Genomic DNA, 27,210 nt, shown 5'->3' on the forward strand with positions numbered 1-27,210 from the left:
AAATGCTCAGTGAAATCAGTCAGCAAACTAATAGCTAGTCCATTACCACAAGGCTGGTTATTGCTGTTGTCACAGCTTTGATTGAACGACCTGACCTTTTAAACTAAAGCAGAAAAATAAGTCAGAAATGTACCAAGATGAGAACCTTACTGGCGTATTCCAGTTGGGCTTTGATTGTTTTTAATGTTTCCCTGTCTCAGTGCATCTCTGCTGGACACCACAATGTATGTAAAAAGATCATCCTTTGCTTTAGAGTGCTTATGTCCATGCCTGGTTTTAAATCTACTAGTTTACTTGGGTTCATCTGTGGGATTTGACGAATGACCTGACTTAAAAGCAGAGACTTCATTAGGCATGCTCAGAAAGGCACGCTCATCTCAGTGACTGCCTCACAAGGCACAGCTTGAAACATATTTTTTCCCCATTGGGATTGCATTCATATTACATGTTTATGCATTGTTTTCAATACGTTTATTTTCTCTATCAGATGGTCACACATGATGACTGCCTTCCTTTGGTGTTTCTGAAGAAATTAATGTGAGTAATAATAAGGGCTGAACTGACCTGGCGTTCCTTTGCGTGCTGCAGGTAAGAAGCTGAGGATCCTAACAACAGAACAGAAGAGCTTTACTAACTGGAAGTCAGATGTTTCACACACAGTGTGAACTAATTCTGTGTCTGTGATGTTGGCCAAAAACCAGAGCTTACTGGGGATTCTCTAAGGTCTCCTTTATGTGGTTTTAAGCAAAATTGTACAACAAGTTGCTAGGCTTCACTTGCATACCAGGTAATCAATACATTGATTTAAATGCACTCTGCTGTGGGTGAGCATGCTGGATTTTGCAGTTGAATGTCACATGGTCTGAAGCAGTGATGTTTGAGATCTTTATCATCCATAGTGAAGATAAAGTTTTCATTGGTCACAGCTGCTGCTAATCCTGGACTATGAGTCCATGTGTGCATTTTTCTGGCTTGAGAATGATGTTAAGACATTGAGGTCCCTTTCTCCCTTTGTTTACTGACTGCTTTCCTTTAGCATCTGTCATCTTGCTTCCATAAACTGTCTGCTTGTGTTGCAGGGAGTGTTAATGATGCTAGAGGCTTCCATGGTTTCCAAAGCTATCCAAGACGTCATGTAGCACATCTGATATTGGTCTAGCATATCATACAGTTACTTGACATAAAAACTGTAGTGGAAATGCTAAGTGAGGGTCTGAAGCAGTGATGGAGCACCTGGGGGGAAGGCAGGGCCAACCCAGAAGAGCCCAGGTGCATACAATCCAGTTGAGTGGCCAGAAGGGCTGGAGCCAGGACCTACCCCTTCCAGACCTCACTTAAGGGTTGACAGGGGAAGGTGAGGAAGTTTTGCTGGAGTTTCCTGCTTATTTTGGGCTTTCTGAAGGTAAGCAGGTCTTTTCTTTTGCTTCTGTATACAAGACTGTTACAATTTGGCTTGCTCTCATATGCTGTAGCCAAAGACTTTGCCACCCTGTTAATATTGCAGTACTTTTCATTCCATTTCAGCATTTCAAAAAATTAACTGGTTTTCACTTTATTTGTTTTCACTTTATTTTATTGGACTATCAATATCACAATTGATAGTCCAGTGTTTACATTCACCTTTGCACTGAATGTCTTGAGTCAACTAGTTACTTAATGTATTGCTTTAAGCTTTCTGTGATCTTTGTCAAATTTTTCACATCACCATGTTAGGTTTCTGTCTTGATTTATCTGATCTTTCTCACAATTTTGCCTGTTTGAACTTAAATAAGTTCTTGTACTTGATGTGAACATCTTAATGGAAGCTGGCCAGTGAGACCACTGCTGGTTTTATCAGGCAGTTAACAGGAAGTCATCAGAACATGGCAGTGGCAAATAGGTAAGTGCAAAGCATGGAGCTACATTCTGTCATAAAAGGTCTGTCATAAAACTGTAGAATGGCTTGGGTTCGAAGCGAACCTGAGGATCATCAAGTTCCATCCCCCACGTGCTGCAGGCAGAACCACCAACCTCCACATCTAATAGTAAACCAGGCTGCCCAGGGCCCCATCCAACCTGGCCTTGAGCACCTCCAGGGGTGGACGGGGCATCCACAGCCTCTCTGTGCAGCTGTTCCAGCATCTCACCACTCTCTCTGTAAAGAACTTCCCCCTGACATTTCATCTAATCTTCTTCTCTTTGAGCTTGGAAGCACTCCCCCTTGTTTTGTAATGGTGTTTTAGAATCTGCCATTCCTCCTCCTTAGTTTGCTGATTTAACTTAAGATTTAAGTGATCATCCATGCTACTGTTATGTCTGTAAACTGAACTGCATTTTTTTCATAGTATTTAGGCTTTTGTGTTGTTGCCTTTCATCATGCTGTTCTTCTGCTGTTCTTTCTGGTCAGTTTATTCTAAGCTTCAGTAACGTGCCATTATAGAGCTTTCTTTCCACTTAAACTGAATAATATCATAAGAAAAAAGAAAAAGAAAAAACTCTCAAGCAGTGTTTAGATTTAAGACCAAGGACAAGTTCTTTTATAAAGGACAGATGAAAGATTTGATCATTATGGAACTCTGTTACTGTCTTGGATTGGGGCGTCCAATTGTGAGATGAAATCTTTGCAAGGAGTTAGACATACCCTACCTGAAGGATTGCATTTGAGCTGCTTCACCCCGCAGTGGTCAAATGATTGTGAATGGAGGGTTAGTAATGAAATCTTTGATACAGATTTGAGTTAACCTTTAGCTTGAAGATACAAAAGGGAGAATACCTCACCACAGGGACAGTGACAGGCTGATGGTTCTTTGTAACAGCAAGTTAATGGTGTGGCCACGCCTTATGAACAGCTCCAGGGGAAAATATTTCTGCTGTGAGGAAATAAAACATATTCATTCAGCCAAGCTTCTATAAGGAAAGACTGAGATGAGTAATAAGATTTGGGTGTTTATCATCTAAGACATGTTTATGATCCAACTACCATTTCAAGGAATGGTTAGCAACCAGCAGTGGTTGTGGTGAAAAGGTTGTTATAAATGTGATTTACATGGTCACTGTAAACATATGCTAATGTGACACTGTATTCATAATGAGATCCATATTTTACTTGTAAAATTAAAAGGTACTTGGAAAAAAACTTCTAAGTATGAAAATATAGTCTGTGTTCATAGTTGTTAGCAACATTTTTACTTAGATGAAATGGGGATTGGGTGACTGCATGCCTATTAGCCTGATCTTGGTATACAAGCCTAAAGAGTGATTTTTAATGGAAAAAAAATAATTAGTAACATGAAGGAAGGAAGATCAGATAACATTGCGTGGGCTGGACTGAATGTATCTACCATCTTGAGAAATTAAAAGGTGACATCAATATAGTTTTGAGTTCTTAATGCTGTTTGGCCATGGAGAAGTTTAATGCTGACCTGGGAAATATTGTTTCCCATTGAAGTCAAGGGATGTTAATGTTAAATTCACAACTTGGTCTCCATTATTGTAATGAGGAAATTTCCACTTGCAGTTTTGAAGTGAAGTACTCAGCATAGGCCCATGTATGCTTAAAAAATAATTGGCAAAAACAAGTACAGAAATCAGTGATCTTAATTATTCTATTATTTCATCTAATAAGGGAGAACATGATAAAAGCTATTTGCTTGATGTAATTGCCAGTCAAAAAGCAGGACCTAAATGTAATTGAAGGTCTAAGGAGATGGGCAGAGTAGATGAAATTGAGTGAAAGGAAACTTAGATGGGGTGTCAGGAATCGATTCTTAATGAAGTTGCAGTATTTTTTTTTGTAGTAGTAGATTGGTATTAAATCTTTCCCTTTTCTAATTCAGAACTAAGAACTTGCATATTTGCTGCATAGAGCAGTTTTGCGTTTTCGGGGTGTTGCACAGTATGATCTAACTAGCTTTTTCTCATTGCTGAATTCATGTTGTGGTATATTAATCTGGTGGCTTAGAAAACTGGAAGTAGAATTGCAAACCAGATTAATACTTGGGTTGGATTTGGGTTTGATGTCTGTGGAACACAGAATCATAGATGGCCGGGGTTGAAAAGGACCACAGTGACCATTTAGTTTCAACCTCCCTGCCATGTATGGTGTCACCAGCCACAAGACCAAGCAGCCCAGAGCCACATCCAGCCTGGATACAGCATGTTTCCAGTCTTGGCTGGACTGTCCTGTTGCACTCACCATGTAGTCTGGATTTGGTGCCTTCTGACTTCCAATTGTTTGTGCTGATGATAGATGGACTGTGTGGACAAGGCTTTCCTAGCAACAATGCCATTGTATGTAGCTGCTATGAAACACTGGGTTCTCTGCTGCTGTAGGTATTTACAAGGTTAGGCTCTTGTTTCTCACTGGTAAAAATGCATAGCAAATGTGGTGACTGTTTTAGAAAAAATGGTGGTCTGTAGCTGAGAATTTCCTTTATGAAACAGTGACATTGTGCTCTTTGTACCTGTTGTAGTTTCTTTGGAAATAAATAGGAGGCGTTACTTTTGGAGAAGCCTATGTCAACACATCTTTGTATTTACAACTCAGTCAATTTACAGCTCACCTGTCCTCATGTGCTTGTGTACACCCACCCAGGACAGAAGGGAAAGGCATTTCTTTTATGATACTAATATTTTTCTTCCATCACTGTAACAGCAATTCCACAGTGAAAAATCTGTGTTTAGGGTGTCCTTGTACCTGTCTCATAAATCCAGTTATTTAGCTGCAGTGGGGGGGTAATCTCCTGTGCAAACTACAGGTCTTAGGAAAGCAACAGGTATTTGGACACTGCTTTCATCATGCCCCATGTCTATCATTGCTGTTTTCAATAATACATAGTGTTAATGGAGGACTGCCCAAATAAAAGTGATTGATTTCACCTCCTGGAACCTGTTTTGATTTGGGGAACTTGTTGTCCAGTGAAACACAAAGTCAGAGGGTCGCACATTTTGTCAGCTTCTGTGGGAGACAAGTCCATCCTTACATCCATTTCTGGTCAAATTATCTGAAGCCGAGTTGACCTTCACAACTCTTTTCCTATCAGGTATGGGCATAGGTTCTACAGAGGGCCTTCTTTGAATCTCTGCATGGTTCCTGTATTTTTAAATGGCTTTAATGATTACAGAGCTTACAGGAAAGAAAAAAAAAAAAAAAAAGAAAAACAAACAGCGGTTGGTTAAAAACATAAAATGCTTCAGTTGGTGTCTGCTCTGATGTGTCTTTAAAAACCTTAATGTCAAGGAGGCTGCCTAATGCTTTGTGGCATTCAAGACTATTGAAAGATTCTCAAATTTGCAACCCATAGAGCTAAATAGTCCTAATCAGCTGTTGTTTTAGGAAATCCTTTTGTATGTGTTATTGGAGGCCCTCAGCGATAAAGAATGCATTTAAATGCTTTCAGCTTGTAGGATAGGCACAGCAATTGTTTTCATGCAGAGACTGTGAAAATACCTTGAGAATATAGATGGCACTATGTGCTCAGAAATAGAAATCTGTGTGTTTGTGTATGTATGCATTTATCTAGGATGAGAGCAGGAAGAAGAGAAAAGCGTGTAATAATCGGGGTGTTATCAAAACATTGCCTGCTAAGCATTTATTCTGATTATTTCCAAGAAGTTATGAGTGTATACTCCATCTCTGGAGATGTCCAAGGCCAGGTTAGATGGTGCTCTGGGCAGCCTGGTCTGGTATTAAATGTGGCGGTTGGTGGTCCTGCATGTGGCGGGGGGGTTGGAGATTCATGAGCCTTGAGGTCCCTTCCAGCCCTGGCCGTTCTGTGATTCACAGATGAACAGTGACATCTGAGGGCCGACAGACTTGAGGAGGCATTCTGTTTTCTCCTAGGGTAAAGCAGCATAAATTATTCCATGGCTTAGAGCAGGTCACGTGCCTTACCTGAGTTCAGAAGTGTTGTGATTCTTCCTTTGTGCTCTCCTGTGCCTTCTGAAGATGGAATGCATGTGCTTCTTCGCAATATTCAGAATACGAAAGGTATTTTAATATGTGAAAGCCAAATACAGGTCTGGAAGATCTGTCTTCAAGGCTAGTTGATAGTTTTGAATGTTTGTGAAGCAATTAAAATCCTGGTAATGTGCTAGAGATTTACATCCCTTAGCTTCTGAGCTTCCAATTTTAACTGCAGTGTATTTTATCCTTGTTCAGAGCTCTCGTAAAAATGGCTCAGTTCAGCAGATGCAATTACTTAAGGATTAAATGTCATAATATGGACTAGCAAGCAAAATTGATGGAATCTATATGAATTCCCTGCTGTCTTAGACTAGAAGTCCTTGTTAGAAATTTCTCAAGCCCTTACTTCAATGCTGCACATAAAAGGGGACTGTGTAGATGTGCAGGGTTCTCAGTCCACTCCTTGGTGTGCTCTTAAATGCTTTTAATATGTTAAAAATGCCTTTCTTGACATCTTTGGTGGTGAAGGTAAGCCAGCCACCCCTCCTGAAGCTATTGAATACTTAAAGGAAAGAAGCCTCTACATTGTGTTCTTGTTAAGCATCTAAACAGCAATTAATACAGGCTCTTACATTGTTTTATATGGCCACTAAGCCTGCTGATTCATTGTGCTGAACTTCCATCAATGTGTTACTATCTGTCATGATTGTGAAGGGAGCCACCAAAGAGATCCAGATTTAAAAGAATGGTGCTGTCTTCCAGCACTTATGAACAGAAGGAAGTAAGCTGTCACAGTACTCTTGTTTGGATAATTTGACTCAGGTTTCCAGTTGGGTTTTATGAATCCCACACTATGCTGATGGAGGTTGGTGCAGTAAAAATGTAGCAGCAATTATTTTGTCTATAAATTAAATATCAACTTCCCCCTCCCCTCAAATATTTGAATCTCAGTGTCTCAGATGGAATTGAATCCTCAGCACAATGTCCTGTTTCATTTCCACAGAAGGATTAAATTTCCTTTGTGCTATTTCCTATATTTTCAAATGCTGGTAAAATGCAGAAACTGTCAGGCAGGTTACACTGGACTGAAGATAGTCAGCAAGTGGGAAGGTGTGGGAAGTATGTTTTTTTTATTCTAGTGTGTATAATTTTACTTTAAGCTTGGTGATGAAAAAAATGATGTATATTTAAGTTTTGTATAGAATTATTTTTTTGTAATACTCAGATCTGGTGTGGTTACTATTCAAGGAAGGCAAAACTGTCAAGAGTAAGTGGATAAAATGAATTAGCTTGCGTAGATTTCAATGGCTGTGTAAATGGCTTTCTGGGTGCATGGAGAGAAGCTTGATGCTATGTATTGAAGTTGATAGAGATTTTACAAGTACCTCCAGAAAGTTCTTCAATAAAGCCTCTGGATAGAAATACTCAAAACAGGCAACAGTTGACTGTGGTTCATTGCAGGTCTCCTGAGAAATTAAGTAAATTGATTTATTTCTTCATCCATTGTAGAAGAGAAGAATAATATTTTATTGTCTTGCCACAGTCTAACAGTGTTCTCATGCATATATTGTGAGCTATGTGATGAGGACACATGAGGACACAAATGCTAGTTCTTAGCTTAATTCATCCTTCAGTTACTCTGTTTGTAAAATCGCAGTGGTGTGCGTGTCAAATGTATTAGTTACTTAATTTTCCTGACTCGTTTTGAAAATCAACTAATTCTTGTTTTTCTGTGCAATATACACCAATACACAGTGCAGCTGAAGTAGTTTTATTATTTGGCCCTTGATTATTTCAGTAGGATTCAGGGGATAAAAGAGTTGTTTCCTAAACTATTTCTTAGACCATGTGGAAATGAGAGTCAGTTAAGAGGATAAAATGTCACTGGTATGACTTCATGAAACATCAACTTTCTTCCTGTAGGTTAAAGATATGAATCTTTTTTCTTTTAGGCCTCTGGAATTTTGGAGCGTGGTGTCTGTGAAGATGGTCAAGTTTTTGATGTCACTGGGGTAGGTACTTGTAACAGCTTATGTTATGTCAGTCAAAATGCAAGTCAGAATGCAAGCATTTTATTTGCTTTTTATTCTGTGTTTCATTATGACAGATCTCAAAGAAATCGGTAGCATGTAAGTAACAGGAAAGGCACTGCAATACTCATCCATTTAAGTAAATTGAGGGTCAGTAGTAAATAGCATGAGTCTAATACAGCCTATAGGGGATCTCAGATGTTATAAGCATTGCAGCTAACCTCTGGCAGCTTAGTACAAATACAGTGCCATGTGTAGCCTATAATGGATTGCAGGGAGACCTAGAAAGACTTAGCTCTTGTTTGACTTCGCAGAAATTTTATTGCCAGGAACATATCCTTCAATTGAAGATGTGAAGGCAATGTTTTGAAATGTGCTGTTGAAATATTGTGTAATAGTTGGGTAAGTTGTTTCAACTTGCTGTGTATTTACCAGAGAGCCTTTCTTTTCCTTTTTTCCAAAAGGAAGAAGTCCTCTGCTCAACTATTGGCCTTATTTGATTACTCTCGATGTTGCTGAGTGTCAGACTGCTCGAGTTGCTTCATTTTTCATTTCCTGGGGACTGTGGAAAAAAGGTGGGTATCTGTCTTTATGTTAATTTCCATCCAGAAACTTTGTGGGGCTGTAAAGTCATAATAATCAAGAGTACAATGTGTTAATGTAACTTGCCTCAGCCAACAGTAGGGGATGAATGGCTGATCTAGAACTTGCCTGGGTGGGTTTCACAGTCTCCCTATTCAATTACGTTTAGAAATGCTTAATTATACCAGCAAATATCTTTGTTTTCCCATACTGGGAGCTTAAGCTGTGCAGGTGTAGGTGGGGTGTGCATGCAGGGGTGGCGTGAACTCCTCCAGTTATCCAACTCTATTACTTGGAGCTACTCTGAATTAAATGTTCATTGGAGTTCTGACTTGAATTTTGCAGAAGATGCAGTCCTAAGTAGAACATATAAGCAAGAGGCATAAAAAGCAGTAATGGGAGGTTACTGAGCAGCTATCAGGAGAAAAATCTCAACTGCAGATGGCTGAACTACTGATCTCTCTGGAAGTGCATTGCAAGGTATCAGCCCAGCTAAGCAAGCCAGGTTATGTGTACCAAGCAGTAAAACACAGCTGTCTAATTGTAATGCTTTACAAGTTTAATGACATGTATAGTAATCTGTTATTCCTTGGGGAATCTAGTTTTTTCAAGACTTCATTCTGCTTCCTGTGAAAGCTAATACTTAATGTATAAATGCACATGTAGAAATCCATAACTTGCATTGCCTGGATGCAGAATTAGCTTTTATCATAATGAATTAGGATAGAATTAACTTAAGAATAAGGTGATAGTCCCAGAGATCAAAGCTCAGGGCATGATTATTTTAGGGAAAAGAAAAATATGCACTAGAAAATAGTTTCAGCAACAATTCTGCATGCTGAAGACCTACATGGATCTATGGTAGACGCCCTTTGGTAACTTGGAGTCCATACATTCCCTTGCAAATTCTGGTTCAGTTTTTGGACGGCTATGATGTTGAATTCCTTACCTTATATCAAGTCATGCTACATACTAAATCACCTGTATTTCAGACCAGGGTCTCTAATAAGTCATTAAACATTGCTGATGTTAATATGTTGAGAAAATGAAGATAGACTAGAAATGATTTTATCTGAGCTTGGCTCCAAGAAATTGATTTTTTAAGCAGTAATTTTTTTTCAGGAGTATAACAGACTAGAGATAACAGTGCCTCTTAAACATTATCAAACCTAAGGTGCTAATGCCCAAAAAGCACTTGCAGGAGACTGAGCAGGAGAAAAGGAATAAATGTGTGTGATGTTGTTTTGTGGAGTTGAGGTTCATCTGAAGGCCCAGCTGTAAGGGAGGGAAATATTAAATAAAGAGTAACAGGCTGCATGCTTTAGCAACTGCGTGTAGAAAAGGTAAGTTTAAAACCAAGGAATGCCTAGGAGAATGAAGAATAAAAATGCTTATTCCTTGGTTCAGATGCATATGTTTCTCTTGGCTAAAAAACAGTGAAAGTATTTGAGAGCCTGTCTTTCCAGAATCTCCATTAACTAAGAGAACCTTGAAGAAGCTCTGAACATCTGTGAAATACCTCTCTTAAGGAAGAGATCTAAAATAATACTTTAGGTCTAAAATCCATGTAGGCTAAACATATATACATTTTCCAAGGACTTGGTCTTCAACAAGCTCACAAAGGAAGCCAGTGGGGCAACCTGGAGCTCTCAAGTTCCAAGCTGGCACTCCCCCAAATAATATCATGGGCTGGCTGGTTCTAAGTTCCTATGCTGCCTGACACAGACAATTTCAAAACAACAACAAACAAAAAAACTTGCAGAGATCTTATGTTGTGGTTTCTGCTTGCTTTTAGTTTGCAAACTCTTGTATCTAATATTAGTATTTTCACCAATGGATTATTTTGGTGATGGAAATACAGTGCTGAGAAATGGAAATAGGAAGAAGACAGCATCTGTTGGAACCAAGGGTGAGGATGCTGTACAGCTGTTAACATAGTAGTTTCCATCACTCCATCCTGATTTGTGTGCTGGTATGGCACAAATCTGCTTGGGAAGATATGAAGTTGGAGTTCAAATTTGTTAGAAGCAGTTGGGAAATGCAGTGTTTGCAGGAGACACTGTTGTGATTTTCGTGAGTTCTCCTTCAATGACTTGGCAATTTTAACTGCTACATATTCAATATCATAACAGTGTCATAATGAAGTATGACTGCACTTGAGATAATATGAAAAAATCTCACCTACCCTGATACCAAGGATTGTAGGCCCCATTTCCTGCTGTCTTACACTGGTTGTGACGCTGTTAGCCATAGACATCTTGTTTGAAATCCTAATACAGAGTGCTAATATGAGCAAAGGTAAGACTGTTCAAGTGGTGCGCGGTATGTGAGAGCTCTATCTTATCTAAATACTAGTTTAGATATTGAAGTTTAGGTTTCCTTCTGAGATGACTGAAGTCCAGACATAAAAGTTCTGTATGAGCACGTATGCTATTTGTCATGTTTCTGCATACTTTTTTAGTTGCAAGCTCTTAGATAAAACTGCTGCAGTTATGTTCTGCTTCAGATAAACAGTCAGTCAAACGATGAAGAAATAATTATTTCACTGGTAAGCTTCCTTAATGTGCTTGTGATACAAAAAAAGTCAGAAATGTAGAGACTCCTGGTAGGAATTCATGGCACAACTTTGTCAATCGTTTGAGCCAATCGCCTATGAAGGGCGAAGTAGAATTTAAAGGAAGAAACAGTGGGCTGAGGAATTACAGAGTAAGTTACTGGAGCTAGATCTTCATGCTTGTGTGGAATACAAGAGAATGACATATTAGTATTTTATGCCCTTTACAAATTCACAAATGGCTTCCAATATACTAGATAGCTCTGATGTGTGTCATGTAAGTATAACCATCTGGTTTTACAAAGTGTTCCTTTAAAGATGGTGTTATGCAACTTAGTTTTTTATTGATATAATGTGTGCTATGGTATCTTTTCTTTTTGTTGACAGGTACATTTGCTGCCCATTAAAGCTCTGGCAGGAAGAAGAGCGTGCTGCAGCCAAAGTTCCCAAAGAGCCTGAACTGAGGCTATCATTGCTGTGGAAAAGTTTCCAGAAATGAAATGTTAAGCAAATGCCTCATTCCCTGTCTGAAAATGGCAGCTAGGGAGGTTTCCACACAATGGTTTCCTTGTCAGAAAAAATATTCCATACGCTGCTGTAGCTAGCTCAGTTTTCTGTTTATGAATGTAGCATCAAAGATGTAGAGCCACAGAAGCAGGATAAATAGAGGGATTCATAGAAGCGAGCCTTAACCTGAACTGTACTTAAAATCCATGGAATACTGCAATCAATTTTAACACAAGCACAGCCAGTTCCAGAATAAATACAGGACTGGTTGCGGTAGTACAAGTTGTCTTATATATCCCTCCTAGCCTAGGCGTGATGCTCAGAGGGCTTTTTGACAACAGAAAATAAAAGGACTGAAACTGTAGAAATGATTTTTCCAAGTTCCTCTTGAAGGAATGACCCTGTGTAGATGTCCTTGTGTTCTCATCTGTTGGGAGTTAGCTACTCCTTGTAATGCATTTCAGTCAAAATGGCTTGTTAGCTTTAACATGAGTTTTGTTAACCTGTCCCCTTTTGGGTGGGGAGGCGAGGCACGAGAGCTCAGTTTTGACTGCCATTCTAGTTGATAGACTGAAGAAATGGAGCTATCAAAGAAAAACTCAGGTGATTTCTCAGGTCTTCTGATCAGCCTGCTTTCCTTCCTTGGCCAGTTCTACAGCCTAAGAGAGATGGAAATGCTTTGACTGCAGTTCCCATCCACAAAACCAGGACACAGGCTTTAAGAAGATTGAACACGTCCATCAAGATGAGTTCTAAATCAAATGGATGTGCATCTGAGGGAATCCAGGCTCAAAAAGGAGGTTCCAAGACCCTGTGCATAAAAATCTGAGATGCAAAAAAGTTTATGCCCTGCTGAAGTTGTAGAACACTGTGATTCAGTGGAAAATGTTATCTTGATGAGTATCTTGGGAAAAAAAAAAAAAAAAATAATAATTGCTAAATGCTAGGCCTTCTATTTTTTTCTTTTTACTTTGTTTTGTCTCTCTAAATGCTTCCATGTGAGTGATTCAGTCATCTTTAAAGAATGCATGTAGGAGAAAACCAGAAACACTTGTACTGAAGGGTTTATCTGGTACTGCTTGTACTAGTAAAGGTCAGTGTGAGAAATCTTGCATCTCAAAACCTCTCATAGAATTTTACTGAAGGAAGTGTATGTTATATACAAGGCAGTCTTTTTTTTTTTTTTTCTCTCCCACCTTTCCTGGAAGTGTTTGGTGGCATTTTCATACAGATGGGAAACACTGTGCTTTGGGTGGGGCTGTTTTGTAGATGTTCTCTGGCAAAAAGCACAGCAGTCTACCCCCACCATGAAGTGGAAGTTGTCATGCTGCCATTGGAGACTGGCTAGGAAGAAGCAGTATGCATGATAGGGTAGCGTGGTTAGCTTGTAGTTGGGCATGATTAACTTGAAGGTCTTTCCCAACCTGAGCAATTCTACAGTTCTGTTCTGTGATGCTTTCCAAAGCAGGTGAAGGGCTGGTAATAGGAAGGGATCTTAGAAGGTTTAAGAGCTGGCCTGTAAAGTCTGTGGTGTTCCCAATTTTGAGTCAGTGTACGGGTGAAGAGTATATTTGAGTAGCTAGTCAAATTTCTGATTGTGTAACTGTCTTTCACCATTTTCTAAGGCGAGTGAACGCTGACAGTCTTTAGAGTGAAGCGGGTGAGCCTGTTACAGCGTGCTGTGGGTGCTGAGATAGGCGTGTTTACTGTCACAAATGCCTGAGCAATTCCTCTCCGAAGCAGCCAGCTTCTCCTTGTGCCCAGGACGAGGGGAGATCGGCTTACTCCGCTGGGTCTGGCAGCCTCTCGGTCACACGGCCCGCCGGGAGGGGACGTGCGTGCTGTGTGACGGGTGGAGCCGGGCGGTTTCTATGAAGCAGACTTTCCACTGGAAGCAGCTTTTCGTTACGCCTGTTTGCTGGATCTCACGACCTTGTTCTCGAGTCAGAAGCTGCCGGGGTTCCCCAGTGAGCGTTTCACGTCATAAACAACCCGTGCTAGCCCTCCTGAAATGAAGGCTGGAAGACGTGCTGGCAGCTCTGTAGCTGTACCCCCGCACACCCCACGCTGGGCGGTCGGAGCGGCGCGCCGCAAGAATGGCCGCGGCTCGGAACTGAAGGAGCCCCGCCCGGCCTCGGCTGCGGGGCGGGCGGGCGGAGCTGTCACGGTGCCGCCTCCCGCCGTGCTCTGTCACCGCCTCGCAGCGCGACCGAGCGGCAGCGGAACGCGGTAGGAGCGGTCGCGGGCTGGGGGCAGCGGGGGGGGGGGGAGCGTCCGTGTGAGACGGGGTCGGGGGGTGACGGTGCGCACGGGGCGCTAAGCGCCGGCCGCTGCCTGGCTGCTGGTTTCGTTCTCGCAGTCGCGCTTGTGTGCTTTACGTGTCCCCTCGGTGCGTACTGAGCTTCTGGTTTTGTTGTGCGTGGTGAGGAGGAAGCTAAGGTGGCACTTGTGAGAACTGTTGTTATGTGCTTTATTTTACTTTTTTTCTTTTTTTTTTTAAGCCAGCTTCCCGCAGGCTGCTTGCAACGCACTTCCCTTTTTCTGGCCCTGTGTGTTCTTAGTGTTAGAACGGAAGCTGTTAAACTCCTGTTACCACTTAATCGTCTGTGAGACAGAGCAGAAGCGTATCTCTGCTCAAAAAGAAGATATTGGATAGTGCTGTATTGCCAGTATAGTCAACTTGATGCCTAAATATATATATATATATATATATACTTATATATATTAGACTGTAATATTAGGAAGCTCAAAATATGTACTATGCTCAGTAAGATAAAGACGAGTTGAGGAGCTGCTCTGCTTCAAAGCCTACAACTGATGGTGCTTACTAGACCTTTAGCACAAGGTGTAGTGTCCAGAGGGTCTGTGCAGTAACACTGCATTGATCAGAGCTGGTGCTGTGTGATAAGGGTAAGGAAGTAAGGTGAAAGTGGATGCTTTAGTGATGGTGACAGGAATAGCAGGGCTTTGAATAAATCGATACTTTCACTTGTATTTTGCCAAGGGTCAGTGCAGTCACCCATAGAAATGTGTGTGAAATGTGTATGACAGCTTCAAATCGTAGTTAAAGGTTTACCTTGAGTGAAGTATGCAGCTAGGTACCAGGATCAATGATGTTTCTTTGGTGTTTGTTTTTAGTGCTTACAATTATATTGCCCTTTGTAATGTAGATTCTTGTTGGATATACAAACTTTGGTTTGTACGGTATGAGCTCAAGGAGGGGGTGGGAAGGAGGCTGGTCAGCTGGATGTGGAAACTTTCTTTGGGTTGCTTTTGTAGAAGGCAGCAAAAGAATGTTTTGTAAACATGTGGCCTTCTGTTTTTTTTTTATGCTGAAGTCAGAGGATCGCTGTTGCTGTGTGGCAAAGCAGAGGTGGTCCCTTTCTTACTGCTACTCATTGGACAGCAGCTTTGTTTGTACAGTCCATTTGAAAGATCCAAATTTAGATGGGGAGAAGGTACAAATTTGATGTCCCCAGGGTGCTCAGAGGCAAGTGGGGGCTGTCAGGATAGGAATGTTTTGTCCTCACCCTATGCAACACAGATGGTACTGTGTCTGCAGATCCTGTGGAACTTCCCTCAGGCAGCTCCCTGGGTGGTGAGAACGTAATGCGGTTCCTCCTGTGGGTAGTAGATAAGTAAACCAAATATTTTCATTGTACCTGTTCTGTTGTTGCTTGCAGTTTGCTCTAGGTTTTATCAATTAGCTACAAGATCTTGTAGATATAGGAAGGTAGATATAGGTAGGAATTTGGGACAAATATTGAGTGGGACAGAGTGGAGACATGCTGAGATGGTTTCAAAAGGCACTTCTATGAAGTGCTTGTGCTAAGCAGGCAGTCTGTCCTGCCTGTGCTTATGAGCTGGTTTGTGTGAAGTGTGTGAAGCTGAACCTGTACTGCTCACCTGTCCCAGATGTGAGCCTGGGCCGGTGCTAATCATTGCATCATAGGAACACAATCCTTTCAATCTATTTTCAGAAACAAAAAATCCCCTCTACGTGGCTGCCCATACTATGGAGCAATGTCTTTGTGCTGTCTAATCATTACCAGCATCTTTTCTAAGAACGAAGAAGCAGACAGGAGGCCTGCCCAGGCATTGCTTCCTGGTCTTTGTGCATTGGCTATTTGAGCAAGCCTTGTTCCTCTGTTGCACAGTGAACTCTTTTGAGCATACTTGGAAAGTGCTGCCGCTCTGTAGCTCTGTTCAGACTTTGTCTTGGCTTTTGGTGGAACTAGGCTCTGGCCCACGGTGGGGGGGGTGGACCTCTACAGACATTTGGGTCCCAGCTTCTGAGAGCCTTAAAAATGGCCAACAAAATTAATGCCATGTTAAAAATCCAAATTAGCTTGAGATTCTCACAAGGCCTCAGTTGATGCTAGTTCTTACAGCATTTAAGTATATCTGATATACGATTGTTTGTATATTCAGCCAATATCTGCATGAAGAGATGTTCACAGTGATTAAGTTAGTTCCCTAATCCACTTTCATAAAGCCATTGGCAAATGTAGTGGTTAAAAAAGGATGCTGGAGATCTAACTTAGCTCTGGCAAGTTCCTTGAACTTGGATGCTTAAGTTGCCTGAAGAAGACAGTGCCAATACCCCTTTTTTGTTATTACTGGAGAGAGCAACTTTATGCTTGGGAAATGGGTTATGTTGTATAAACAGGGCACCTGTACTCCATGTAACTCCTTACTGTTTGCCTCGGGCCGTGGTTTGAAAATAGTTTTCTGTTAGCTGGGATAAATGTATGTTATGAAGCTGTAAGTGCTTAAGTTGGCTGATTCCACACAGACTTGATGACCATGGTCTTGCTTTCTTTAACTTCACTTCTATGGCTGTTGTGAAATACTCACCTTTCTGGTTTATTACACTGAATGGGGAGTTTCCCAGCATTTCTGGACAGCTGTAAGTTTTGAATGCCTAGAAAGTGTAACAGTGGTCACCTTTGAGAAAAACACGATGCGTTTGCCAACTTGTACTTTTCTGCTTTCCCACTGTGGAGTCCTACAGCCAGCAGCCTGGGGCATTGCATGGACACTTGGTATGCAGCACAGGACTCCTGTCTGTGCCGCTGTTAACAAAGGTTCCTGTAGCTCTGATAAGCATCCTTCTCTTTATGGAGTTATCCCCTTTAGAACTCTGTGTTGTTGTTTGGCTTCATTTGCAGTCTGGGCAGAGGTACATGTAGGAAGCGTTGGCAGAAGGCAAAATGGAAAACTTCAGTTCCTGTTGCCTTGAAGGCTATGAGCATGGAGCAGCAGGCTGCTGTAGCAGGGTCTGTCCACTACAGCAGCTGGTTGCAGATGGGTGGCAGGAGATGAGCAGCTGGATGTTTTTCTGGTAATTTCTATGGTGTACTGAGTGCTGCACTCACTTCAGTTGTGTAGGATTCCCCACAGAGGGTGCTTTGTGAAATGGATTATTACTGTTTACCTGTTCTGCTTTTCACAGAGGATGCAGAAATTTGTCTTTTATGGCAGAACTTAAAATAGATTGATATAAATCCTTGAGGCATTAGTCAGCTGAGAACATCATTTGGGCTATTTATAGGCTGGCAGTTCTTGCAACAAGTGATTTTATATGGCAGATGATGACTCTGTAATAGAACCTCATTCTTTATTTTGTACATGATTGGACTCACTGCATGGTAAGTCCTGCAGAGAGAGCATTGGAAGGAAGTGCTACAGAATGAAGAACTTGATTTAGGACAGAGGAGGCCAGAATAAAGCTGACGTCCTGAAACTATCATTGCTGTGACCTCAAGACAAAACTATCACCTGGACCTCAAGAGCCTGTACAGCTTTGTCAGTTTCTTTGGGCTTTGTTGTCTTGAGTATGTTTGTCAGTTATACGCTTCTCATTTTTCTGTTTTTTCCTTTCCTTGAGTTTTGGCTGATGTGAACTCAGCTACATCGACTGTTGTTGGAAGGGGAACAGATGCTGTTAATCTCATTTGTTTTAACAGCTTATGAAGGCTAGTCAAGGAGTCACAGGCAGAAGGCTTTAAAGAAAACCAATTGCAGGGCTCTTTGTTTCACAGGGTGTAGAATGTTATACCTGGTAAAGGAGAGAGCAACTTCTATGCTGCATTGGGCTAAGTAAGTCAAAAATAAATCTTGCTTAGACTGGTACAATAGCAGGTAGCTGATATGATGCTGACTGCGACTTGTCCTTGTCTTGCAAGAGCACAGCTGAGCTGTGATGAAAATCTGCAGCATACTGTAAGGAGACAAATGCTGTTCTGATCTCTGGTGAAATCAGCAGTCTTGGAGCAGGCTCTGCTTTCTGCAGAGAGGAGTTGTGTAATGTATAGCTTTAGGCAGCCTTTTATTACTGCATCCTAGCAATTCACCTGGAAGAGGAGAAGGCCAAGGAGTTAACTTGATTTAGTGTTCCCTGGAAAGCAGTCATGATTAAAAACTTGGAACAGACAAAGGTTGTGATATTTTCATAATTTTTGCCTTCAGATTATTGGAATGTGGTATTGTTGGAGGCTAAATACTGAACAGCAGCCACTAAACAAAGTGCAGGGTTGTCTTTTCAAGCTTTTAGGAGTTACCTCAAGGGTGAGCACTGAGGCTGAGGAGAGGACCTTAGCTGTGTCTGTTCTATATTTAATTCAGGGCACTCCCTGTTTCTGTTTGCTTTTTTTTTTCCCCTCTCACGCACTGCTGCTTTTATGGCTGAGCAAACACAGACCTCAGTGTTCCTGTATCCTCCCACACAGTATTTGTATATCAGGGTGGTGGACTCCTGTATCCTCTCCTCTGTGGCCTTATTGTCAGCAAGCAAGTGTCCCTCTTACAGCTTTATGAAGATGTACCAGAATAAAAGTTGGGGAGATGGGCTTGGAAGATGAGAAAGAGATGAGGTTGTGGGAGTGGTTGAGGGATTGAATGTAGAAGGGTAAATATTTGCTGAGTTAGAGAAATGGCCAACAGGGCTTGATGAAGTGGTGATGGTGGAGGTTTCTGAGCATGAGAAGTTGCTGTGTTTGTGAATCTGGTTTGCCTGGAATTGAACCAATGTGGAAGAAATTCCCTGTGAAAAGGCTTGGATGAGTACAAGCATTCAAAAGAAGCAAGTGGAACTTCTTTATATATAGCAACATTTTTTTCAGATTGCTAATGAAGTTTGCCATTAGTCGTCAACCTCAGCTTTAATTGCTGAAAGACTCTTTTCATTATTTATTATTTTTTTTATCAGAAGGGAACATTCCACATAGGATTAAAAGCATGCAAGCAACCCTTCTAGGACAAAAAGCTCCCATTCTTCTCTGCCCTTCACCACAAAAAGAAAGCCTTCCTGTGTTTAAATTTTACCTAGGGCTGTATTGAAAAGCATCTTGTTATCATTATTGTATGTATACATGATGTGTAAAACCAGGCAAGCAATCCCCCATGATTACTCATAAAGTGTGTGTGGGGGGGGGGGGGGGGGAGGGTTCAATGCTGCAGTAATTGGGATGTCCAAGGTACAGATATTGTGACTAATAAGTATGCTTTTAGGGATCTGACTTGGCTGTGTGCCTTTTAGTTTTGGGTTGTGGTTTTGTTTTGGTTGCTTGTTTTTGTTTGTTTTTTAGTGATATGAGTAGTAACTTTTTGCTTATTATTATTTTACTACCATGTCTATGTTTACACTCTTTTTTCTCATTACGGCAAGTTACATCACCTTATAAGCAGTGGAAATGCATTGGACTAGGCATTAAAGTGGAACACCTTTGTTAAGTGTTTAGGATTGTTTGTTTTCTTCTTTGTCTTTCGTGGTGTTTGTGTGCTTCAGAGGTTTGTGTAGTCAGAAAAGAGGCACCTGCCTGCTCTGCTTAGTTCAGGAGCTGCTGGGGGGAAAAGGCAGCAGAATCTCGGCCTGCTATGTCCTTGAATAGGTCAGATTTTATTACACCGAGTAAATTAATAACATAGCAAGGATACAGAGCTTTTTGCTAGCCGTGACCTGGGGGCACTGGTGCCTGTGGGGCGCTGTGCTGTGCCTACTCCAGGTGGATGGACCCATGGTATGAAGCCGTGTTGGAACAGTGCCTTAATAGCTGTAATCTTTGGTAAGCCCACGTGGGGTGAGCTTAGGGAAAGACCCCATGTGGAGCAGGGGCAGAGTGAGCATGGAGGAGCAGTGGAGACAGCATTAGGGACTGACTGCAGCCCCCATCCCCCTGCACTACTTAGGGGCACAATGTACAAGAGGATGGATAGGAGGAAGGTGGGTTCAAGTAGCTTTTTAGTTTCTTACTGCTCTCATCTGTTAGATGTAGGCAATGAATTATTAAACTCTGTATGCTGAGTCTGATTTGCCTGTGATGGTAACTGGTGAGGGACCTTCCTGCCTTTGTCTCTGCCCATGAGCTTTATTCATCACAATTCCCCCCTCTTCTTTTGAGCGTGAAACCACCATTCATAAGATAGGATTTCAGGATAGCCTTAACTCAGTATCTGTACAAATTTCTGGCAGGGTTTTGCTGGGATGATGGTAGTTCTGACAGCTGCCCCCAAGGAGCAAAAATGTGTGCTTTAATGTCCAGTTTTGTAGCAAACTTAATTCCTGATTATACACTTGTGTGGCATGTACCATAGCCTGTACTCGGTGTGGTGGGAGGTGTTTGAAATACAGATACTTATATCTAGTGGGAAAGAGAAGAAGAAACCTTTTAATTTGATCAAAGGAGGAGGCTAATAAGTATAAAGGAATAGACTAAACAAGTGATGCACAGTGCAGTTACTGACCATGCACTGACTGATGCAGAGCCAGTCACCAAGCAGTGGCACTTCTTAACACTCCACCTCTATTTTGGACAGTAATGGCCTCGTACATTTCTGCATGTTCTGACAGAAGTGCTATCAACTTGTAGAGATCCAGTTAGTTTCAGTGATTTCCTTTTGGTACGCCCTCTATGACAATGCTGTCAGCATGAAGTGTGTCCTTTCAGCTTCATACTCTTGTGCTTCTGCAGATGTCTCCATCTCAATCTCCTCCTCAATCTCTTCCTCCACGCCTCTCATAAAATTAGTCATTCCAAAGTGCAGCTTGGTTGTCAATTGATGTTTCTACTTTTGATAACAGAACTGTTATGTGTAGGTTGCTAACTTGGTGATGCTTCAGTAATGCAGTAACATGTTTGTGAGTGATGCATCCTTAACAACATAATAGACAAAATGAGGAGTAAATATTAACTGAAATGAGTAAGATCTGACTGTATAGCTGGTTAAATATCTGAATATATTTACTGGTCCAAAAAAGGAAGTGGGAAGTGCTTTCCCCAAAAAAGCCTCTTCAACTTATCTGGTTTTTATCCAGTTTTTATTGACTGGCTACTGCAAACGTAGTGCCTATTAATTTCATGTGGTATAATTAGCAAAGTGCTGCAGAAAATGACTGTATCACATCTGCTTTTCAGGTCTTTGCAATGAGTTACCCAGGCTATCCCCCAGCAGGTGGATATCCACCACCACCACCCCCAGGTAAGTCAGTCAGATGAATTTTAACTGTTAAGTGACCAGTGGTCCTCACAAGTGGAAAGGTGGAATAAATGACGCATGAGTCTGTAGGGCTTTCTGGGCATGGAAGCTTTCTGTGGTTTCTTGCTAAATTCAGATGGGAGTTGATGTTGTTTTATCTAGGCTGATAAAGAGGCTTTAAAAGGTGCAGTGTCTTGTTTCAGTACAGCTGTGTTTGATTGCAGGTGGCAGTCCTTGGGGTGGTGCTGCCTATCCACCTTCAAATCCACCTCCTATTGGTCTAGAAAATATGGCTGGCTATGCCAATCAGTTCAACCCAGGCTACATGGCTGGAATGGTGAGTCTGCTTGCTTTCTATGTATCTTGACTTCTTTAAGTGCAAAGTTGTGGTTCTGGTACTGTAGACAAATCTACAGCAGGTTTATTTTGTGCCTTTGTCTAACCTTTGTTTAAATGCTGATCATTAAGTAACATCTCTTGAAGTAAATAATTACCACAAAGTATTCCTTGTGTTAGAAAGGCAGAATCTGTCGATAAAGTTTGACTGAAGAGCCTGACTTCAAAAGCCAAGGACATAAAACTTGACTTTGCCATGCAGAGGAGCAGGGGCACATGTGATTAATACTGACTGTCCATTGTTAATACATTCATATTGGCAAACACAGCTCAGGTTTAGCTTATTACCTGCTTTTTTCCCAGTTGAAAAAAGGAGCAAGGTTCTGTAATTGAGGCAAGTGATTCATCTATGAAGAAAGCATAGGATCAGCTCTGGTAATATTTAACAACTGGCAGTAAAACCCTTTACACTGACTGAAGAAATGCAGACATTTTCTGTGACTTTTTTTTTTTTTTTTCGCTTAGGGTGTAAATGATTTGTATTTCTAACTATTTAGGCTCCAGAAATGTGCTATAAAACACAGCATGCTAAGAAGTTTGCGTCATCAATAACTTAGGTAGCAATTAAATGAGTTCAGCTGTCGGAATGAGCAACAAAATTACCTACAGTGCTCATAGCAATATCCTCAGCGATTGGTTTCTGTGAACATTGCAGTCATCAAATGTCAATTCTTCTGGTCTTTTTTATAAGGGAAAGATGTTAATTAACTCCACAAACAATATCAACATGGCAATTTATGCAGATGTCCTTCCTAATGCAGTCTTAACTCTTGCTGCTTTAAACTACTAATGCATGCATTTCTCCTGTTAAACACCCAGGGTTTGCTTGCAGTAAATACTTCCATGTGAATAATGCCGTAGTCATGTTAACATGGCCATGCAGAGAAGAAATGGCTTTGTGTTTCTGGGGAGGGCGTGGGGAGGTGAACACATTGTGTTAATAATGCTATTGAAATTGAGCTAATTGTACACTTTCTTTCTTCATTTGTTGGCTGTCATTGCAGGCATCCAATATGGCAGGGACGTTTGGAGGGTCAAATGTACCACAAGGCATATATCCTTCAGTACCGGGGGGTTATCCACCAGTACCTCCAGGTGGCTTTGGACAGCCTCCATCAGGACAGCAGCCCTCTTATGGGGGGTATCCTCCACCTGGAGGAAACGTACCAGGCCAGCCCACACTGCCTCCTGATCAGCAGCCTATGGGATTACCTGGACAACCACCAGCACCTTACCCAGGGCAGCAGCCCATGCCAAGTTATCCACCAGTCCCGGCTGTGAATCCATCTTATCCAGGACCTACAGGGCCTGCAGTCTCTCCTGGAGCAGTAAGAGCATTCAGTGCTTTGGTTTTGAAATGTGACCGCATGTGTTTTTCTACATTTTTCTTTGTGTGTCTAAAAATGAAAAGGGAGTCACAAGGAGAATTTTGAACAAAGCAGGAGATAGAAGCAATGTAGGCATCTATGACTTCAAATATATGCTATTATACTGCGTTATCAGAGAAGAAATGTGAGACATAAATTAAAATTCAATTAATTTTGTTTTTCAAACAAAGTATTTACATTTATATATACAGTTTAATCAAACCTTAATTGAGTGTGCATTTTAGCATAATACAGGTATAGAAACAAACATTTAAGGTTATGTTGTCTGCTTCTTAATGAAAAAGTAGTTTTATTCCTATTAATACTAATATACAGTTAAACTTTTATGATTTTAGTATGGAAACAGAGGCACAATCACTGATGCATCAGGATTTGACCCTATGAAGGATGCAGAAGTCTTGAGGAAGGCCATGAAGGGATTGGGTGAGCAGTCTGTGGATTTGATATTTAACTCAAGTAGAATTGCAGCTTTGGTTCAATACTGCCTTACACTGTTGTTAACATGGTTATTGTGTAGGCTGGTTCACACACTCTTGTACTTGGTAATCAGAGGAATTAATGGCAGTGAATGTAGATGAAAACAACATGGTGAATTTGGCATTTGCTAGTTCTTGTGGGGTGTTGTTTTTGGTTGGTTTTCTTTCTGGTTTTTGTTATATTCTCAGTGTATTTTTGATTGGTTTTGACAAGACTTGGGTGTTCTATGGTGATATGCAAGAGGAGATACAGCAGATGAGTTAGAAGCATGTGTGTTGGGCTTGGCAGAAGTGGAGTCTAATGGAAACCAAAAGCTGAATCCTCATGTGACAGGCATCTCATTCTGTGGTGTTTGTGTGCACTTACAGGAACCGATGAGCAGGCTATTATAGATTGCCTTGGAAGTCGCTCAAACAAGCAGCGACAGCAGATCATGCTTTCCTTCAAGACAGCTTATGGAAAGGTAAATACATCACGAGAGAAGAAGAATAAGGGCCTAGGTAGAAGGGACCTTAGAGATCATGCAGTTCCAACCCTTGACTCCGTGCGGCAGGCAGGGTTGTCAGCCACTAAATCAGGCACTAGACCAGGTTGCCCAGGCCCCCATCCAGTCTGGTGTTGGATGTCTCCAAGGATGGGGGATCCACAATCTCTGTGGGCAGCATGTTCTAGAGCCTCACCAGTCTCTCAGTGAAAAATTGCTTCTTCACATGTAATCTAAATCTTTTTATTTAATTAAAACCATTTCTTTGTCCTATCACTATGAGTCAGTCTTCCTTCCTTTTATAAGCTCCCTTCAAGTACTAGAAGACAACAAGGGGTTCTACGTGGAGCTTTCTGTTCTCCAGGTTGAACAGACCCAGCTCCCTCTGCCATCCTTTACTGGAGGAGTACTCCATCCGTCTGAATATCTTCATGGCCCATATCTGGACCTATGCAACACCTGCATGTCTTTCTTGTACTGGGGGCCCCAGGGCTGGACACACTACTCCAGATGGGGCCTCACAAGGGCAGAGCAGAGGGGGACAATCACCTCCCTCTCCTTGCTGGCCACTCTTCTTTTGGTGCAGCTCAGAATACCTGTGGCGTTCCAGGCTGCAAGTACGCATTACAGTCTTGTGTCCAGCTTTTTGTCCATCAGGATTCCCAAGTCCTTCTCTACAGGGCTACTCTCAATGAATTCTTCTCCCAGTCTCTGGACATCTTGCACTTGGTCTTGTTGAACATGATTATGTTAAGCATGTCAAGGTCCCTTTGGATGGCATCCCTTCCCTCTGTTGTATCAGCTGCATGACTTAATTGAAAATTAGGAGACTTAATGTTGGGAAAGAAGATGAGAGGTTGCTTAAGTGGAAGATGATTCATAAGTCTGTAGCCTTCTTATCTACTCTTGATTTCAGTGCAGTATTTCTGATGAGTTATGTAGAGCAGTTTGTCTCTTAGGTACTTCGGCCCTTCAGTACAATCTATTTAATTTGACCTTAATTATATAATATGTACGTTAGTTTTTCCTGTTTAATATTGTTAAGTAGAGGAACTTTACTTTGGTGATACATTACTGATGCTTGCGCGTAAGGACTTTTAATTGAAGTCCAGAATTTGTTTATATTCATCACCTATTTTTAATTCTCTTTAGGATTTGATCAAGGATCTCAAATCTGAACTATCAGGTAACTTTGAGAAGACAATCTTAGCAATGATGAAGACACCCATCATGTTTGATGCTTATGAAATCAAGGAAGCTGTAAAGGTATGTGTAGGATAAACAGCTTCATATTTGGGAATATTTGAGGGAATATATTGAGGGGAATATTTGAGCTGATCAAATTTGTGGCAGTAATTTTAATGCTCTGTATTTAGGTATACTCTCCATTCAGATATTCAGCCCACTCCTCACTCCGTTTCTTGGAGGTTTAGGATAGTAAAACTGAGAGTTCTTATTAATTGTTAGATAAATAACTAATGAAAAGAGCATTTAATAGGCTTGCGTTGTAGAAAGATTTATTAATAAATGGAAAAAATGTCAGAGGCACAGTTCCGTTGAACTTTGCACTTGATTTATTGCATAGTCTTGAGTAAGCCACTGTGGTAACACTCTTCTCAGCCAGTGTGGAGCTGACAGCACTTCTCAGCTCAGAATTTCCAGTGACTTTATGCTCAGCACTCAAAAATAGTTCTAAAACCTAATTTAATTAAGATTTGGAGCAGGATGTACCTTTTGGTTTTGTGTACGTTTCTCCACCTGTAAAGTGTACTCTTAGCCAATGCTGACCATTCTGTGTCTTGGAAATGTGTTGCATGCAAAATTCAAACTACAAGCTTTTGGTTTTTCTGTGTCAGTGTACCACTCTGAATTGTATTTATTCTCTCTATATGTGTATTCTTCCTTAATTCTTTTTTACATTATTTCCATATTAGCTGGTAGAAAAGTGTTTTCTCTTACAGTTTGCTGTTGTGAGGTTTTTTTGCTTTGGGTTTGTTTTTTTTTTTTTTTCTTTTTTTAGGGCATTGGCACAGATGAAAATTGTCTCATTGAAATCTTAGCTTCTCGCGGTAATGAGCATATTCAGGAACTCAACAGGGTCTATAAAGCAGGTTAGATTCGTTACTTTTTTTTCATTGACTGACATTAATTTGGAAAATGAGCAGAGGTGTGTGACTACTCATCGTTGTGTCTCCCTTACAGAATTTAAGAAAACACTGGAGGATGCAATAAGAAGTGACACATCTGGACACTTTCAGAGGCTTTTAATTTCACTTGCTCAGGTACTTCCATGCAGTGTGTAATGTCTGTTGTTGTTTGTTTTTGCTTTTTTTTAAAAAAAAAAAAAACCCACCAGCAAAACTTCTGTATCTTCAAATTCTTCCAGGGAAACAGAGATGAAAGTACAAATGTTGACATGTCTCTTGTCCAAAAAGATGTACAGGTCAGTAAGAAATCTTCATCATTTGTAAGTATGGTCAGTTCATTATACTGACATGTGGTCTCTTAGTTTTGGATATGCTGTGACTTTTTCTGTAGTAGTGCTTGTGTTTCAGTAGGTGGAAGGGTTATGAAGGTTTGTAACAGCATTAAAGCCTTGTGGCTCCATTTCAGAGAGGAGGCTCTAGGGAATGAAGCCCCACTTCCAGTTTGATTGGTTGGATTTGCTTTGCTTTTTAAATCTCCTGCTTTTCCAAGGTTGGTGTGTCGTTCCGTTGTGCTGCTGCTAGTCATTTCAGGAGCTCTGTCTTTTTGCATCAAGTAGGGCAGTTGAACCTAATAACTTTTGCACCTGTTACTTTTTGTGTGTTCTGTTTCACCACACAGCAAACAAAGCCATGGATCGTTTCAGGAATATACTGTCACACAAATAGTAATGCAGTTAGCTTTCAACACGGTTTGCTGTAAGAGATACGAGTGTCCCAAAACATGCCTAGAGGTACAGAAATAAAGGTCGACTCAGGTGCTCCTAGGAAGAGTAATTTTCAGCTACTTTTAAAATGTTTTATTTTTTTTCCTTGGGTAATTCAGAGCTCATATGTTTTAAACAACAGTTTTGGGATTAGTTACTATTTATTGCCTGATCCTGTTTTCCAGTGGTTCTTAAACCAAGAAATTTTTGTAAAGGAAAAGAGGCTGTAAGGAAAGCGATTTGTAACTCATTTTTTCATCCTGATGGCTTTTCTGATTGATAATGTGTGCGTTCTCTTCTGAGTTTAGGAGCTATATGCAGCTGGTGAGAATCGTCTAGGAACTGATGAATCCAAATTCAATGCCATTCTGTGTGCGAGAAGCAGGGCCCACCTCAGAGCAGGTAAGGGTACCCAGACCTCTGCATAAACATTACATTGATTCTGTTGTTTGTAATGATAGAAATGTACAACACTGCCCTCTGCCTGTGTTTTGCCATCAGTAAAATGGGAGTAATGATA

General features: G+C 41.1%; 1 protein-coding gene across 3 annotated transcripts in view; it reads left to right on the plus strand.

Annotated features, from left to right (window-relative positions):
• The first annotated feature begins 1,312 nt into the window (after positions 1-1,312).
• Positions 1,313-27,210, plus strand: part of ANXA11 (annexin A11) — a 31,957-nt gene continuing 6,059 nt past the window's right edge. Inside the window, exons 1-14 of one of the 3 annotated variants that reach the window (XM_048944682.1) lie at positions 1,313-1,402; positions 5,822-5,968; positions 7,837-7,896; positions 8,379-8,489; positions 20,974-21,037; positions 21,259-21,371; positions 22,435-22,758; positions 23,154-23,241; positions 23,664-23,758; positions 24,932-25,045; positions 25,800-25,890; positions 25,982-26,061; positions 26,166-26,222; positions 26,999-27,092. In XM_048944682.1, coding sequence (XP_048800639.1) covers positions 8,424-8,489; positions 20,974-21,037; positions 21,259-21,371; positions 22,435-22,758; positions 23,154-23,241; positions 23,664-23,758; positions 24,932-25,045; positions 25,800-25,890; positions 25,982-26,061; positions 26,166-26,222; positions 26,999-27,092 — 1,186 coding nt within the window. In that variant the 5' untranslated portion in view covers positions 1,313-1,402; positions 5,822-5,968; positions 7,837-7,896; positions 8,379-8,423. Of the gene's footprint in view, positions 1,403-5,821; positions 5,969-7,836; positions 7,897-8,378; positions 8,490-13,692; positions 13,787-20,973; positions 21,038-21,258; positions 21,372-22,434; positions 22,759-23,153; positions 23,242-23,663; positions 23,759-24,931; positions 25,046-25,799; positions 25,891-25,981; positions 26,062-26,165; positions 26,223-26,998; positions 27,093-27,210 lie in introns of those variants that run through there. The other 2 variants (XM_048944681.1, XM_048944683.1) reach the window with 2 other exon arrangements.

Source organism: Lagopus muta, chromosome 5 (genome assembly GCF_023343835.1).
Source record: "Lagopus muta isolate bLagMut1 chromosome 5, bLagMut1 primary, whole genome shotgun sequence".
Taxonomy (NCBI): domain Eukaryota; kingdom Metazoa; phylum Chordata; class Aves; order Galliformes; family Phasianidae; genus Lagopus; species Lagopus muta.